General features: G+C 34.4%; 2 protein-coding genes across 3 annotated transcripts; one reads left to right on the top strand and one right to left on the bottom strand.

The window, feature by feature from the left end:
• The first annotated feature begins 285 nt into the window (after nt 1-285).
• LOC103928819 (clathrin light chain 1) lies at nt 286-2,480 on the top strand. Its single transcript, XM_048582345.1, has 3 exons — nt 286-735; nt 1,551-1,704; nt 1,789-2,480. The coding sequence occupies exons 1-3, from the start codon at nt 374-376 to the stop codon at nt 2,233-2,235; spliced, it is 963 nt and encodes a 320-aa protein (XP_048438302.1). The 5' UTR covers nt 286-373; the 3' UTR covers nt 2,236-2,480.
• Nucleotides 2,481-3,332: 852 nt separating this feature from the next.
• LOC103928675 (putative serine/threonine-protein kinase) lies at nt 3,333-6,368 on the bottom strand. Of its 2 annotated transcripts, XM_048582344.1 has the most exons (7): nt 6,215-6,368; nt 5,835-6,040; nt 5,588-5,700; nt 4,853-5,063; nt 4,519-4,756; nt 4,218-4,368; nt 3,333-3,999 (listed from the first exon to the last, which is right to left on the bottom strand). In XM_048582344.1, exons 2-7 carry the CDS (start codon nt 5,914-5,916, stop codon nt 3,676-3,678), a joined length of 1,119 nt encoding a protein of 372 aa, XP_048438301.1. In that variant the 5' UTR covers nt 5,917-6,040; nt 6,215-6,368; the 3' UTR covers nt 3,333-3,675. The 2 variants fall into 2 exon arrangements, with proteins under 2 accessions (XP_048438301.1, XP_018498660.1); XM_018643144.2 differs by lacking the exon at nt 6,215-6,368 and having other exon boundaries at nt 5,835-6,200.
• Between the last annotated feature and the right edge of the window lie 7,655 nt (nt 6,369-14,023).

The raw sequence follows: 14,023 nt of genomic DNA, 5'->3' as shown, positions 1-14,023 counted from the left end.
GACAATTTAACGAAGATATTGACATATTTTTCATATAATGAAATGGTTTAAGATGGACAAACTGATGACTACTTCAATCAGTTTTTATTATCAGAGATCAAAATAAATAATTATGTTAATTTCATATACTATTTAATAATTTTGAAAGTATTTTCAAAACGGTTGATATGTCCTCGTCGCATACTGCATTATGTCATAAGATAATATATATATATCGCGTAAAAATGTGGTGGTCCGAAAGTTAGTCAAAATTCACAGCGAAATTTGACAAGGACAAAATTAGAGCTTCTTCCATTAGTTTCCAATTAAAACCTCTTTCTTTCAACTGAAATCCTCTTCAGACAGAGAGAGACAGAAATCGCCGCCGCCAAAAATGGCTTCCTTCGACGCTTTCAGCGTGGACGGCGACGATCTTCATGCCCCGAACAGCCAATTTGACCAGGACGACGTCGTCGTCGAGAGCTACGCCGACTACGGCTCCTACACCGACCACGGCCCCGCCGCCGCCGCCGCCGCCGCCCCTGACTCCCCGGATGTTTTCGGATTCGACGGTCCCAACGCCAACTACTCCCACTCCACTCCCTTCGATTCAATTCCAGTTGAGAACGGCAACGGAAATGGCTACGGCGTTGGCGAGAACGGAATCGATGATGGCGTCTTCACATCCGATGGTCCCGTGCTCCCGGAACCTAGCGAGTTTGTCGAGGAAGGTTCCGCTCTTCGTGAGTGGCGGCGGTAAGATCCGGATCCGATTCGCTTTTTTTGGGAAATCTAGTTGCTTGCTTTGTGAGCTGCTGCTTTAGATCTGTGAAATTCTGCATCCGTTTGATCTTAGATTTTGAGCTAAATATAGGTGTCTGTATTGAACTATTGTTAGATCTGTGTGATTTCTTGTAGTTGTGATCACTAAAAGGTACGGAAATGTTAGTTCATTAGTTGCGATTTTTCGAGAAAGGTTGATCAAATTGTTAGGTTTATGCGGTTCTTAAAGACATAGATCAGCGATTGATTGTGTTTGTGTAGTTTGGAGCTGCTTCTAAACCAAATTGTAGTGCTTTTTGAGTCAAATTTAGTGAATCGGAATGAGGATTGCTATTGATTTTCTTGGATCTGATTGCCAGAAGGAAAATTTTTTGCTTTCAATCATAGAAGAATAAGTTCTTTCTTTCTTTGCTAGACTTGCTATAGTGAGTTGTGTGCAAAATTTAGTTTCATTTGAGGTTAATCAAACTTCATCGGAGTTTTTATCAAATCAATGACGAAAAAGGGTGGTTCAGTTTTTCCATCAAATCCAATCGGATGGTCGGTAGGAAAAAAGTCTTGGGTATAACAGTTGAACTACAGCAAACTACTAATGAAATAACAAATTTGTCATGATTGTTGTTCAAAACGACAACGGTAAGTTGATTGTAGTCATTCTAAACGACAACGGTAAGTTGCTTTAGTGATTTGTGCACGCATTGGTCGATCTGCACAAAAGTTACAAGTTAGGTAATGGTGTTATATTTCTGCTAGAATATTAATGACCTAACTTGACTTTTCTGGTACAGTCAAAATGCCATCCTGCTTGAGGAGAAGGAGAAGAGGGAGAAAGAACTGAGGAACCAAATTATTGAAGAGGCTGAGGAGTTCAAGCGTGCATTCTACGAGAAGAGGAAGCTTAACGTTGAGACCAACAAGGTCCACAACAGAGAAAAGGAGAAGGTAAGTATTGGAATGCCCGCTTCTTGACAACTGGCTGTGGTTTTTGGTTCCTAATGCTAACAAGTTGGTTTGTATGTTGAGCAGTTGTTCTTGGTTAATCAAGAGAATTTCCATAAAAACGCTGACAAGCAAAGTTGGAAAGCAATCGCGGAGCTCATTCCGCACGAGGTTCCCAACATTGAGAAGAGGAGAGGCAAGAAGGATCAAGAAAAGAAACCAGGGATCCAAGTCATTCAAGGCCCAAAGCCGGGAAAGCCCACCGATCTTTCGAGGCTGCGGCAAATACATGTGAAGCTGAAGCATAAAACTCCACCTCACATGATTCCACCCCCACCCGCTCCAGCCAAAGACGCCAAAGACGGGAAGGCTCCGGCCAAAGATGCCAAAAATGTAAAGGATGCAGCACCAAAAGCTAATGCGACTGCAGAAGCTGAGGTGCCTGCTTCAGAAGCCAAGGATGCCACCTCCAATGGTTCTTCAAACGCTCCCGAACAAGCCGCTCCTGCACCTGCCGAGGAACTCGCTGCTTAATTCGAACCCTTCCATTTTTTTTTTTTTTTTTTGAGATTCTAATTAACTATCGGCTACAAATCGCCGGCTTCGTTTGCTACTTATTATCCGAAGATTGTAATATTTGGCCTCCATTAATTAGTGTTTAGGTTTTAATTGTGCAGGCCTTTATATACGTTGGTGTTTGAATGTGTTGTGTTTGGGATTTGGGATTTGGAATTTTCATTGTTTGCACACATTTTATGAATATTTACTTTTTTGGATCAGCAGACGCGTTGTGATGAACTGCATCCAGATTTGTTGTGATGAGGACGAAATTTTGAATTAAAATAATGTCGATTCCATCAACCATGATGCATATGATCATCTTGTTTGATGTTTACGGATTTAGCCAAATTGGTAAGAGAAATTGTGTTTCCGTTTCTGCATTCAAGTTCGAAATTTGTTTAAATATTCATGAATGACGTATACTGTATGGTGCGAAATTTTGCAGGGATCCTAGGGATCCTGTAATCGGGATTGTCAATCGTACATTGTGCGGTCAGAAATTATTATAAAATTTAAAACTAAATGTAAATAGTACATAACAAAAAGTAATCACACTATGTACGATCAATGATCACGACGACGGAATCCTTGGAATCCCTATGAAAACTTTTCCATTTTGCAGGGATCTTTTATAACTACGCATCTCAAAACTTTCTTAGATAAAAACCATATGAAGCACAACTCTGAAAAATTAAAATAAAAATACCCTCCGACTCAATTGTTATTGCATCCAACATTCTTGCTCTTGTCGAAAGCATCTATTATGTATATATATGGGAGTTGATCCGTGGTATCACTTTTGACACACGTTTTTATGAGGTAAGTAATTTATTGTAATGATTTGAATTGTCTATTTTTAAGTATTTCTTCAAAAATCATGTTTACCAAAAACACCAAATTTGAAACCATATGACCGGTGGACTAAAGTTTAGGGTCTCTTTATACATCTGTATTTGTACCATTTTCTTCAATGAAAATAAATGTCTTAATAATCTTGAATTTCTCTAATTTTTCACAAGAATAATCTATGAATGATGTTATAAAAATAGATGATTCAGATCATTAAAATATATTACAAAATAGACCCCACAAAAAACGCTTGTCAAGGGTGTATTGATTAATTTATCCAACATTCTTGCCTTCCATTGTACTCCTCCGAAGTAAAAAATATAACACCACCAGATCAAAAATAACATTACAAATTCATTATCTCAAATAAGCTCTGCTTTTGACAAAAAAAATAATTATAGACTCTGCTCAAACCACCCTCTCCCTACTCAAAATGGCTAAAAAGAAAAGAAGAAAAAAAGCGTGTAAAATGGTTGACAAAAATTATGAACTGTTGAATAATTTCTTGCGGACTTGCAGATAATTTCATCTTCGTCTTCCTCTGAATCACAATTACATTGTTCTTCAGCGAGGTGTTACTTGAGTGATAGCGTCGGGGACGGAACTCATCTGACCGGTAGTGGTTTCAGAAAATGATTTTTTACTTGAAGGTCCGCTCAGGCTCCCTGAACTGTTGAAGAAACCTGGGGCTGTAAGTTGTTTCTCGTTGAGTCTTATGTTTCTCGAGAGCATGTCAAGAACCTGGCTCATCTTTGGTCTTCGGTTTGCTGCTGCTTGGGTGCAGAAAAATGCCACCTTCATGTACCTAAGGACTTCTTCCTCCGGAAATTCCCCCATCTCCGGGTCAGCTAGCTCCAACAGTCTCCCTTCTTCATGGAGCTGCCATGCCTATCGAAGAAACGAAAGAGTTGTAAGAGGAAGCAGAATAAGACTGCGAGTATGATCGTGGAAAAGAACGTAAATGGAAAATGAAACAAGTCCATATGACCTCAACAGCTACAAAGTGTACAAAATCGCAACATAAGATTGCGTGTATGATCAAGGAAAAGATGAATGAATCTGATGATGCCAAGAATTTTGTCGAAAGATGGAAATAAACAACACACCCATTCAAGCAGAAACTTTTCTGTCCCACCCCAGTCTCCCTTGGCACTGCCTCTTCCACATACTATTTCAAGAATAAGAATGCCAAAACTGTAAACGTCGGCCTTGAGGGTTAACTGACCTCCCAATGCATATTCTGGTGCCAAATAACCACTGAAAAAAACAAAACTAAAGCATAAGCAGCTACATAAACTCTCTGTATAATCTCCTATTGAATTAAGCAAGGAAAATACAATGCAACATAAATTCCTAACTGAATGAATCAAGGAAACTGAATCAACTAGAAATATGAAAGTAACGTACGTTGTTCCCGCAATCCTTGTGCTGATATGAGTGATATCATCAGGGAAGAGTTTAGCCAACCCAAAGTCTCCGATTTTTGGGTTAAAATCTGTGTCTAAAAGTATATTACTAGCCTTGATATCTCTATGTACAATATGTGGCACCAGTTCTTCATGAAGATACGTAAGACCCCTGGCAGTACCCAAGCAAATGGCTGATCTTTTTTCCCAATCCAGTTTGATGGTATTACTCGTTGGACCTACAAACAAAAGGAAAACAAATTAGACTTATGGTCCATCCTTGTGTATTGTGTACCTACAGTTTTCTTTACATGCTAAAAAATTCATCCATTTACCTAATAATGCATGATCAAGGCTTTTATTCTCAACATATTCATAGACCAAAACTCGATCAGCTTCCTGAACACAGCACCCAATCAACTCAACAAGGTTTGGATGCCGGACATTTGAGATAGTGTTAATCTCATTTAAGAATTCACGGACTCCCTGCTTCGACTGAGCAGCAAGTGTCTTGACAGCAACATGCTTTCCACTTGTCAGGGTTCCCTACCAAAACGCAGCTAAACTACTAAGACAATATGAAATGTCATGGACGAAAACCATCTACGTATTCTGATTAATGCATAATCATTATTAAAGTTTGTCCTTTGAAATGTAAGACCAGCAACGAAAGCTTGGAAACTAGGAAATAGAAATTACTGTCAAGAAACGTCGCAGAATTCAATCCAAATTGGTGGCTAACATTCTTAATCACCGCATGATCTAAAGCAAAAACATAATACTAGGAAAATACAAAATCACTATTTTTCTCAAATCTTGAACTATAGGTGAGAGTTTTTAGCTGACCAAACATTGCATCTATGTGTTAAAAAATATAAGGATAGAACTTGAAGTGTTCTTAAAACGAAAACCCAATTGCTTGATATTTTGAGCCAACTCATTAGTCATTGCAACAAATTTGGAATCGAAAACAACTAACATAATTCGAACCACAGATATCATGAATTCTCTATAATTGGTGCAAAACTTCCAATTATAACTATTACAAGACAAATGCATAATCTGAGTACCTTGTATACAGTTCCAAAACCGCCTCGCCCGATCTTATTACTCGGATGGAAATTATCCGTCGCGGATCTTAATTCATTGTAGGAGAAAGCCTTGATATTTTCCAGCACATTCTCTATGCAACACACAAAACAAACAATCAATCACAATTACAATGATGATCCAGCAGAATCACATGAATAAAAACCAAAGTATGGAGGTAAAAAAATAACAAACCCAAAAAGTGGAAACATTTAACCATGTCCGTACCATCAAGATCATGGCCAAATTGACCAGAACCAGATTTCCTTTTCCTCTCAGCAACCGAAGCACCAAAGCAGCTGCAACGCATGTTAACTTGTCCACAATAATCAAATCCTACCTTCTAGGTTCTCTCAATTTACAGAAAAAACAGCTCCCTTTTGATCGGAGAGCCCTCCCTAATCAGATTTGGACCGACCCATGTTGCCAAAATCCTAAATTTCACAACCAAATAATCACAAAAATTTCCTCAAAACACCAAAATTTAAAAAAGTGCAATCTTTTATAATATAAAAAGGGAAAAAAAATGGAAAAGGAGAAAGCTTTTGGTGGCCGTCTCTCTTGGTATTAAAATGCAGGCTTAGGTGTGATTTGTGTATTTTGTTTACCTTTATGGGCGGGCGGAAACGGAACCGTAGACTCGTACTTGTGTTCCCATCTCCATTAACTGTCACTGTTGCTACTCAAACTTGAAGGTGACCATTTTCCTTTTGTCCTCTCCTCTCTTTCCTCTCTCTGTGTTTTTTTGGGAGTATTTACTAAATACAGTTCAATATTAGTCTTTAATTTCAAAAATGTCAATTTTTATAAAAGCATTTAAATATATTCAAAATATCACTTAAATGTACTCAAATACCCTTAATTCATACAAATAACTAATTGTTGATTAAAAGATTATGGTGCAATAATCAAGTGGTGCTTTCACTAATTTTTCTAATATGCACTTGAAGAATTTCTATTCTGTAAATCTTAAAATATGTTTTTTGTACTTTCTAAGACACACAACAAATCTCTCGGTTCCCTTACCACAGTTAATGATAACCTTCAAAACTTAATCCGGACACAGACAACACCCTTAATAATGCAAAGGTGGAAAGTTAAATACGAAGCACATATAATCCAAAGGAAAATTGAGAAAAATAATGTTACAAAAATTGATAGTTCATTCTTCTATAAATATTCAATCGAAATAATAAACTACAAAAGCAAAGAGAAAACGAATACGAGAAAAAGTGCAAAAAATTAACCATCTACACTCATCTTCGTTTAGGGATGCACAATTCTTCACCAATAGTCAATGTCTTCACTAGGTCTCCTCCAATTTTAAGGTTTAGTTGTGAGAACTCTTCATCTAATAGGGTTTTGGTTTTTTAATTTATTAAGTTTAAAGCTTAAGGGTATTTGTGTCTATTTAAGTAATATTTTATATATATTTGAATTTTTTTATAAAAACTGATATTATTTAAATTAGGAGCTAATATTTGGCTATATTTGATAAATACTCTTTTTTTAGCTGCTCATAATTTGCGTCTTGTAATTAATTGACATCAGTATTCCATTTTGCTATGCTCACAATGACATCATTCTTCATTTTTTCTCTTTTTATGGGAACATCGTTTGTCATTGTATCGATTGTATTAAGTCACATATATAACGTAGAACAACTTACATAGTATTGATATATCTAAATTCTTTCTCCTACTAAAAGCATATCTAATGCATTGCGCAAGGGCGGAGGCTGAATCTAGCACCCCAAATTGTGGATATAGTCTAATTTTTCTTTGTTTCGTTTTAAGAAACACGTTTGACATATTTTATTTAGGAAATATAACATTCATTAAGGATAAATAAGTCAATAGATAATATTTCATTTATGTACTGAAACAAACTTCATATTGTAATAAGTTAAAATTTTTCTTGGTCTCATCTTAATAAAACATGCATCCACAATGTTATAATTGTTAATGAGTGTAAAAATATGCAAGAAATAAAATACTTAGTGCCCATTATATCTTATTTAGAACATACAATATTTATCAAGGATAAATAAGGCAATAAATAATAATTTTAACTACACATCAATTAAATTGGTTTGATCCCAACAGTATAACTTTACAGAGGTTTTACTGTATTTTCAGTGAGTTAGTAAATGATTTTATTTTTAGTAATGTTGAATAAGTTCATTGTTCCTTTTTGCTATGTATAAGTTTTGAACGATTTTGTTTTGATCCCTGAAAAAATAATTTTTCTTGAAATATAGTTTTGAATAATTAAACAGTTCAGAATATGTAAACAAACAAAAAATAAGATGAAATGGATTTGTTAGACTAATTAATTTGGGTTAATTTATTAAAAACCACTTCCAAAATTTGTTGTCCGTTCTGGACCGCCAATGTTAAAAGCAATTTACAGCATGCAACACCGTTTTCTCTCTTTCTAGCCTCGTTCATTTTTAACACATGCAAGCATATGCAACTAATCTATATTTTTCGTATATGATGGTGTTATTTATACATTTTATTTTATCTACCACACACTTCGTTGACTTCTATCATTTGATTTGTTTCGATTCATTCGATAAACAGAAATGAATTAAGAGGATGTGTGAAATGTAAAAAGAAGTATGAGGTTTCCATATGAAATCAAGGAAATCGGATCCCAAAAGAATGTATCGTTTAAATGTAGTAGCAAAGCTTTTTGCTCTAGTAATTAAACTCGCCATTTGTCCATGTTTTAATCGCGGAACCATACTTTTTTTCGCAATTAGGCGTGCAAATGAAACTTTTTATAAAATAGCTCTTCAGATTTGCATAACTCATCATTTTGGTTCCTGAGATTGGAAATCAATATAATTGGTCCATTTGAGTTTGTCCACCATCAATCATTTTGGTTATTCATTGAAAAATCTCTATTAAATAAGAATAGAATGACCAAAATACCCTTAATTTTTGTCAAATTATGTTGCCCCATTATTTATTAAAGTAAGGGTATATTTGTCATTTTGATCCTTATTTAACATAATTTTGCACGGACTAACCAAAATGATTAATGATAGACAATCACAAGGACCAAAGTATACAAATCTCATGGACCATTTTGACTATAAAACTTTTTTTTTATTTTTAAATTGATTATAATACTTTTATTTAATTTGTACAACGGGTTTTCATATCTTATAAGTCAAGCGCCCTAGATATTAGTTTAATCTCAAGTTAAGTATCCTATGTCTAATAATCTAAAACGAAGCACCAACAACATATATTTTGCAAGCACATGCATCATAAGTAAATGTTGTTGGTGCTTAATTTGTCTATAAGCTAAAAATGCACTTTACTTAAGTTATTTTTATTATATTACATACATACATACATACATATACATATATATATATATATATCACGATCTAATCAAATACACTGGATATTTTTTATATTTTAAATTATTATTAAGGGAAGACTAAATTATTATTAAGGGAAGAAGGATCGGAGTATTAGAAACAATTCCAATTGATAATTTAGAGCAGATAAGAGTATTGAACTCAAAACGGATGAGTATAAACTCAACACTTTATCTACTAAGTTATTGAATATCTCTATATGTTGACACAAAGCTATAAATTACTTACACAAAAATATAAAATGAACATTAGATTATTTCCTTAATTTGTCTTAATTCTTTTTGTGGTCAATATTGATATTGAATTAAAGGTCGCTAGCCACCCAATGCCCGGATCTTAAAAATTGAAGGGTGCTCGACTTCAAAGTCAAGAACTCAAATGGTAACAAGCATTTGAAAATTATGTGTTGTATTTTTCGTGATGTATGTTTCAATTTAAGAGAGACAGAATTTATTAATATTCCAAACCGTTATAATTGGCAATCATATCAACAACGACCATGGATCATGCGGTAAAAGAAGACCAATTATTCTAATTATCTCACACGTATATATACGTATATATTTTGAAAAATCAAAATACGTTACGAACAAACAAAATATTAAATTATTAATAATGTTGTATTAAATGAAAGAGAACAATATTAATTGATCAAGACCGTACATAACTCATAAGACTATATTGAGAATGACTTATTAAAACAACAAATACAACCATCACAAGATGACGCAGTGATTGGGGACGAATTCCATGTTCGTATTTCATACGGCGCATCCAATGTTCGATTCCTAACGTTTGTGAACACGATGGTGGTCAGGGGAAGGCTTAGTCTTCCTAACCCTCAAAATGATAGAATGTCGTGGTGAAGCCACTAACTGGTCTCTTTAAAAAAATGAATTCAAGCACTCTTGTATATAGAAAAATACTAAAACAAACACTCTTGACCCAAAAAAATTACAAATAATATAAACTAAGCAACTAATTTTCCAACATAATCAGAAAATCAATATGTAGAGGTTTTGCAATCATAATCAGAAATATGCGACCGTAACCAGAAAATCAATGTACTGAGGTTTTGCAGGTCAACATATGCCAGCGCGTAATTTGTCTGCTACCGTTTGTCCGGGCTCGATATTTCAACGTTCAGCTTGGAATATATTTCGCCGCATCTGGTGATTTTTGTACCACAAAAATAAGTGATAAGACATGGAGATTAAATGTAATAGGCCATACAATTCAACTTTGGTTTTACATTATCTTAATTGAATGCGTAATTGTTGGTGCTTACAACGTATATTATGAGCTCACAACGTAAAACACGCATGCTAAATTGTTAAATAATGTTTATCATAATTTTTTTGATCAACGATAAGATTAATTTGAATTTAAAATCTCTTTTAATATTTAAAAATTAAAATATCACTAATTCATGATTAAGTTAAAAGTCCGTAAGTATACACGCACATCCATCCGTTTAAGGTTTAAGTGAGTTTCAACGTCAAGGCTCATGCTTCCACTTACCCATATAGGTCTGCATTATTTTCAAAAGTTGTTTTTTGACTTCAACCATATATAGATGTCTTAGAAATTCATAATTCCAACTCATGATGGAGCTTAATGGCTTCAGCCCTTAGTGTTGTCGAATGATTTTTAATTCAAGTAATATTATTATTATTTAAGTTTATTTAAAAGGGGAAAGAGTTTAAACTCGTGCAAGTATTTGTTATATGACATAGCATCGTGAGATGCTTAACATACTACTACTAATAATGTTATGGATGATGTTATTTTTAGAAATTGGTTGTGGTTACTTTGACTAATTGTTGATGCTTTTTTTTTTTTTTTTTTAAACCAAAGCAATAGAGATAATTCATTAATAGAAAACACAAACACAATACGTTACAAGAAGGGTGTCAACTGGGAGTTGATATGGAGATAATAAAGCACAACAAAGAACAACCAACACACAAGGAGCACATCCAACACACAAGGAGCACATCGGTTTGAATATGCCACAATAGATCAGAGGTGGCAGGTCCAGAATTGAGGATCACACAATGTCAAATCGCTAAAAAACGAGGTCACGCAAGCCACAAGCGTCACAAACAAACGCAGCTACAGCTCCATTGAAAAAGAAATCACCGTCGGCTCATCTTCACAGTGAGAAAAGAACTTGCTAGTCTTAATCATGTGCAACATAGCCGTACGGATCTGCAACCATCACTATCTAAGAAAGAAGAATCCTCACCAATCTGGCCATGGAAGGCTGCCTAGCAACGGACCTGGCCATGGGTCTGCCATGAGTCCGTCGTAGGTCCACCGTGAGTCCTCAAAATCACCTAAGCAAGGTGGATTTGCAGCAGTTATGGCCAAGGACACTAGAACGACCGAAGAGAGCTAGCTAGTCTCTATTGATTTGCATGAAAAACTTTATTGAGTAGAGATTGAAGGACATTTCAGTAACTTTGATAAAAAAAAAAAAAATCAATGTGTGCTTTGGAATAATAGATTAATCGTTCAAAATATTTGGTAATGGAACAAATATAATCACTCTCTATTCAGCATATGCATATATTTCGGGAAGAAAATATGGTTGACCACTTACATATTTAATATAGTAATTTTTAATTATTATTATATAAATCATAATTTGACATGTTTGAAATTAAGATCCTTTGATCGAGTATCCCTTGTTGTAATTTACTTTTAGTGTTAAAAAAAGGAATTTCAAGTTTTGACGTTGTTTCATCAACACAAAGCCTTTTCTTTTGCCATCTCTTTCAGGTTTTGTTCTTTTTGTTTTTGTTTTTTAAATAAAAGGGGTTCCTCCATTTTAATCCTCGATAAAGATTGAAATTCAATTAAAACTATGTTAGATTATATATCATTATAGTTATTTGGCTAAATTTCCATGTCGTCATAAATATTAAAGTTCATATTTTCTTGTTTTTAAATATTTAACGCCTTTTTTTGGTTCCCATAGTGCCCATATTAAATATTTGGTTTTATTTTGCTCCATATTTTTTGGCATTGACTATTGTTTGACTTTCTCAAACGATAAACATACCTCGCTCATCTAGACGTCCAAAAAAATATTAGTGGTACGTTACAAGAATTAAACAAGTACCTAATTCAAATTATTCATTATCACCAACCAAAGCATAGAGGAAATAAAAATACCCCAAATCATATATTATAGATAATCGAATGCATTTAAACCATGTCTAAATGTGCTTAAATCATAGTACCTAATCGAATGCACTAAATTATAATACCAAGTCAAACACACATAAACCATGGTACCTACCACAATGCACCTAAATCACAGTATCTAGTCGAATGCACCTAATATGTAATCAAAGTATCTATTTGAATGAACCTAACATGAATGCATCTAAATCATAGTATCTAGTCGAATGAACCTAAATATTCGTACCTTAGGCTGTTGAAAAAAAATAATAATAAAAAAGTCTTCATTACAAACATTGACAAAAGGGTATAATTGGAAGAATAACAAAGAAATAAATGACAACTAATGTGGAATTATGTCGGCTGACGTTGGTCAAGGACTTAATTCAAAGGAAAACTAATGAAAATGGTTTGAAAACTTTGAGTTTTAATGATAAGAACAAAATAAAAGGCAAAGTGAATAGTACCAGTATTGACTTTTTAGTGTTAAAATGTGATTTTTCGTTAAAGTAAACAGTACTATGAGTTTTTCGTTAAAACTCTCTTAATTCAATTATTAATCTTGCAAGTGGTATTTGTCTAAACTAAATCATTTTCAAAGATTAATATCTAGTTTCCTAAAAATAGAATGCCCTAGATTTCACAAACTTAGTGCATACAAATTACAATCACATTAAAGCATATATAGTTGTAGTGTAAGACAGAGAAGCACATCACCAGTACAACAATGTCTCCTCCTTCCCTATCAGACCAAGAAACTGTCGACTCCTCCATCCCTCCTCTTCTCTCTCTCTCTCTCTCTCTCTCTCTCTCTCTCTCTCTCGCCTAATTTTTAAAGAAAATATTTTTATTCAAGTTTCTATGCGTGGTGGGTAGGATGCGACCTTTTTATTTTCAAAATTTAATTTTACATTAACTAATCACTTTAATATTTCGCTTAATAACAAATGTAGATTACCAACACAACGCATTCATTGTTGTCACTTAAAAGAAAACTATCCGCTAACATTTTTTGCCTTTTCTAAGTTTGTGTATTTGAGATCAATTTTTATCCATAATAATGTTTTTATCGATAACGCCACTCATAAGGTCATACGAAGGGTGGAGCCAAGAATTTTAAAAGGGGTGGGCAAAATTTAAATTGTTGGACTTGAAAGGTGCAGTGACATAAATTGAATTTTTAAAAATATGACTTTTGTGCACTAGATAAGGGCAAAGTTGAAGTAGCAATATATTCACACTCTTGTTAATTTTGTTTTTTTTTTTAATTCATTTGATGCAACGGTTGAAACTTAAGAGGGATATATAAAAAGTAAAAATGAGTGTGTTGATAGCACCACCCAATGTTGAAAGCTGGTTGGCATGGGCTAATTGTCAAAAGCCTCAAATTATGTACTACCAAAATGTCAAAGGCTGCATAGCTCCTCCCTTGGTCACACATTCCACACGCAGGACCAATGTACTGGAGAAAGTCCTTGGTTTGGAAGCCACGCAGTGTGCGAGATACCCGTCAAACTCGCGATTATTTCTACTTTTGTCATTGTATGACTGACGTGATTCGAAAGAATAGACTAGTTATTTTCTTTTTACATTGGTGTTCCACAAGACCTTAAGTCGGTCACACTCCAATACAAGGAGTCTCATTTTTCGTTAGTATAATCAGATAAGTGACGTGACTCACGCTTAAAAAATAAAAATCCAGGGAAGACAAGATGTTGACACCCAAAAAATAAAAATTCAACACCACCAACGCCTGGAAAATGGGTTTTGGAACCACATGCCTTTGTCTACCACCCAAAAACCCTAAAAAAATATCAACCAAAATTGCCTG

Source organism: the organism of the source record quoted next, unplaced genomic scaffold (genome assembly GCF_019419815.1).
Source record: "Pyrus x bretschneideri cultivar Hongxiangsu unplaced genomic scaffold, Pyrus_bretschneideri_v1 Contig19, whole genome shotgun sequence".
NCBI classification, from domain to species: Eukaryota; Viridiplantae; Streptophyta; class Magnoliopsida; order Rosales; family Rosaceae; genus Pyrus; species Pyrus x bretschneideri.
This window is presented reverse-complemented; position numbering and strand designations above follow the sequence as displayed.